Source organism: Microtus ochrogaster, chromosome 7, assembly GCF_000317375.1.
Source record: "Microtus ochrogaster isolate Prairie Vole_2 chromosome 7, MicOch1.0, whole genome shotgun sequence".
Classification (NCBI taxonomy): domain Eukaryota; kingdom Metazoa; phylum Chordata; class Mammalia; order Rodentia; family Cricetidae; genus Microtus; species Microtus ochrogaster.
The window spans coordinates 5,938,892-5,942,130 of record NC_022014.1 but is presented as its reverse complement, the minus strand read 5'-3'; the positions used below and the strand labels follow the sequence as shown (position 1 = coordinate 5,942,130).

At 43.9% G+C, this 3,239-nt stretch overlaps 1 protein-coding gene across 1 annotated transcript in view; it reads left to right on the top strand.

Moving 5' to 3' along the window:
- Sept12 (septin 12) overlaps positions 1-3,239 on the top strand; it is a 9,891-nt gene that overhangs the window by 5,618 nt on the left and 1,034 nt on the right. Inside the window, exon 7 of the mRNA XM_005349263.3 lies at positions 2,793-2,889. Within this exon, the coding sequence (XP_005349320.1) occupies positions 2,793-2,889 (97 nt within the window). The remainder of the gene's footprint in view (positions 1-2,792; positions 2,890-3,239) is intronic.

Below are 3,239 nucleotides of genomic sequence, written 5' to 3'. Positions count from 1 at the left end.
TGTGGCCAGGTGTGACTCCTGTGTGGGTGGCCAGGTGTGACTCCTGTTGGTGGCCAGATGGCAAATGTTTTAGTTTCTTTGGGCCAGATAGTCTCTGGTGCAACTCCTGAACTCTGCAGTTTATCCCAAGAGCAGCCCCAGAGGAGAAAAAACAAAGCGGCTTTTGTGCCAATAAAGTTGCAGGTTCATAGGCCCTGGGCTTGGTCCCCATACCACATAAAAGAAACATCCAAGGTCCTTGGGATGTAGCTCAGAGGTACACATGAGGCCCTGATTTTCATCTCCAACATTCCAAACAATAATAATAAAATTAAATATTTTTTACGTTGATGAAGACCATGGTGGCGCACACCTGTAACCCCGCACTTGAGAGGCAGAGGCGGAGAATCCACAGTTCAAGCTTGTTCTTGGATATGTAGCGAGTTTAAGGCCAATCTGGGATACATGAGATCCTGCCTCAGGAAATAAATTTTTTAAAATATAATTTATTTATTTTTATTTTATATGCATTGTTGTTTTGCCTATATGTATGGCTGTGTGAGGGTGTCAGATCTTGGAGTTACAGACAGTTGTGAGCTGCCATGTGGGTGCTGGGAAGTGAACCCAGATCCTCTGGAAGAACAGTCAGTGCTCTTAACTACTGAGCCATCTCTTAACTTCTGAGCCATCTCTAGGCAGAAAACAACATTTTAAAATTCAAAGAATAGAGGCTGGCAAGAGAATCAACGGTTAGTGGTGCTTGCTTCAAGCTTAATGACTTTAATTCAATTCCTGGAGCCCACATGGTAGAAGAAGAGAACCACTCCCGAAAGTGGTCCTCTGGCCTCCACGCAAGTGCTCTCTCTCTCTCTCTCTCTCTCTCTCTCTCTCTCTCTCTCTCTGTCTCTCTCTCTGTCTCTCTCTCTCTCTCTCTCTCTCTCTCTGTCTCTCTCTCTGTCTCTCTCTCTGTCTCTCTCTCTCTCTCTGTATCTCTCTCTCACTCCCTCTCTCTCTCACACACACAGATAGAGAGATAGACATAGAGACAGACAGATACACACACACACACACACACACACGCAGCGGCTAGAGAAATGTTTCAAAGGCAACTGTTTCAAAGGAGACTGGATTCTTTTCCAGAAGACCTCAGTTGTGTCCCCAGCACTCACAGTCACCTGGGACTCAGTCAGGGGATCCAAAACCCCTCACATGCACTCACATACACATACCTATATGAACACACACATAGACAGAATTTAAAATATTTTTGTATCTTTTAAATTTTTGTATTATTTATTTATGTGTATATATGTGTGTCTGTGCAACTGCCCAAATAGGTGAATGAGGTCAATTCCTTGAAGCTACAATTCTGGGCAGTTGTGAACTGACTGATGCGGATGCTGGGAATCGAACTTGGGTCCTCCGCAAGAACATGTGCTCTTGCTGGGCAGTGGTGGTGCACACCTTTAATCCCAGCACTTGGGAGGCAGACAGAAGCAGATTTCTGTGAGTTCAAGGCGAGCCTGGTCTACAAACAGCCAGGACTGTTTAACAGAGAAATCTTGTTTCAAAATACCAAAATAAATAAATAAAATTACATTAAAAAAAATATATATATATATAAATGTCATTTCAAAAAAATCAAAACCGGCAAGAAGGCACACACCTTTAATCCCAGCATTCAGGAATAGAGGGAGGAAGATCTCTGTGAGTTCAAGGTCAGTCTGATCTGTACAGCAACTTCAAGAACAACTAGAGCTACCCAGTAAGACCCTGACTCAAAAAAATAAATAAAAATAAATAACTTTTAATTCAAATAAGAAATTGAAAAACATTTTTTAGCTTTATGATGGAGCTAGTGAGATGGCTCAGTGGGTAAAGCTGTCTGCTACCAAGCTTAATAATCTGAGTTCAGACCCACGTGGAAGAAAGAGAGAACCAACCCTCCCAAACTGTCCTTTGACAATATATCATGTGTCCACACATATGCATGCATACACACGTACAAATGAAAACTAAATGTATTGAAATTTTTAAGTAAACTCCTAGTTACCATGAGAATTTTGTTGTTGTTTGGTTGGTTTTTGAGCCATGGTTTACTACTTAGCCCAGGCTGGCCTCAGGATTAAAGGTGTGTGCCGCCGCCGCCACCCATCCTTATGAGGGATCCTTAAAAGTTTATGAAGGAAAACACAAGGTGGCCAGTTCAGTTTGGCCACTAGTTACCAGGGGCCAGTTCCTGTTGTATACAATTCCTGTTTAGCCTGATTATAACTTCATTACTGCCTCATTCCTGAGATATTTGATATTATCTCACAATATCTCACACATCATTGCATGCATTCACACAAAACTCAGGGTTTCGTTCATACTAAGCTCTGAGCCACACCCTTTCCCTCAAGACTATGTATTTAATGTAGGAGTTAATAACAACACCATTTCCTCTGGGTGGTGGTGGCACACGCCTTTAATCCCAGCACTCGGGAGGCAGAGGCAGGTGGATCTCTTTGAGTTCGAGGCCAGCCTGGACTACAGAGTGAGTTCCAAGATAGCCAGAACTGTTAGACAGAGAAGCCCTGTCTCAAAACAACAACAACAACAGCAACAAAAAATACCACCATTTCCTTGAGTTACTTTGCTAACGCTTAACTGTGCTGAGCACTTCACCATAAACCGACAACCCTGCACCAGCATCATTTGTGCCAACATTTTATAGAGGAGGTGAGGAAAGCATGAATTCCAGTTGGTGTTTTGGGACTTCCTAGTTTTATGTGCCTGACTCCTGCCTCAGTTTCTTCTCTTCTCTCTCTTAGGAGCAGATCCCTTTTGCTGTGGTTGGGGCTGACCGAGAGCACCTAGTAAATGGGAGATGTGTCCTGGGCCGCAAGACCAAATGGGGCATCATTGAAGGTAAGTTTGGGGACATGGTAGGCATGCAGTGGGTATGGGTTGGAAACAGGGCACACCCTACACCTGCAGCATCCTTCACACCCCTTGCCTGGCAGCTGCCCATACCCACAAGGCAACCTTGGGTTTCCCTCCATGTGCATAGAGGTGGGAGTTACTCCTCTCTCAGCTCCTTGATTTATTATTATCATTACTTTTAACAGATGGAACCAAACATGACAGCACACCCACAATTCTAGAATGAGAGAGGTGGAGGCAAGAGAATCAGAAGTCCACGGTCATTCTTGGCTACTTAGCAAGTTTGAGTTCAGCCTGGGCTATCTGAGACTCTGCCAAAAAAAAAGGGCGGGGGG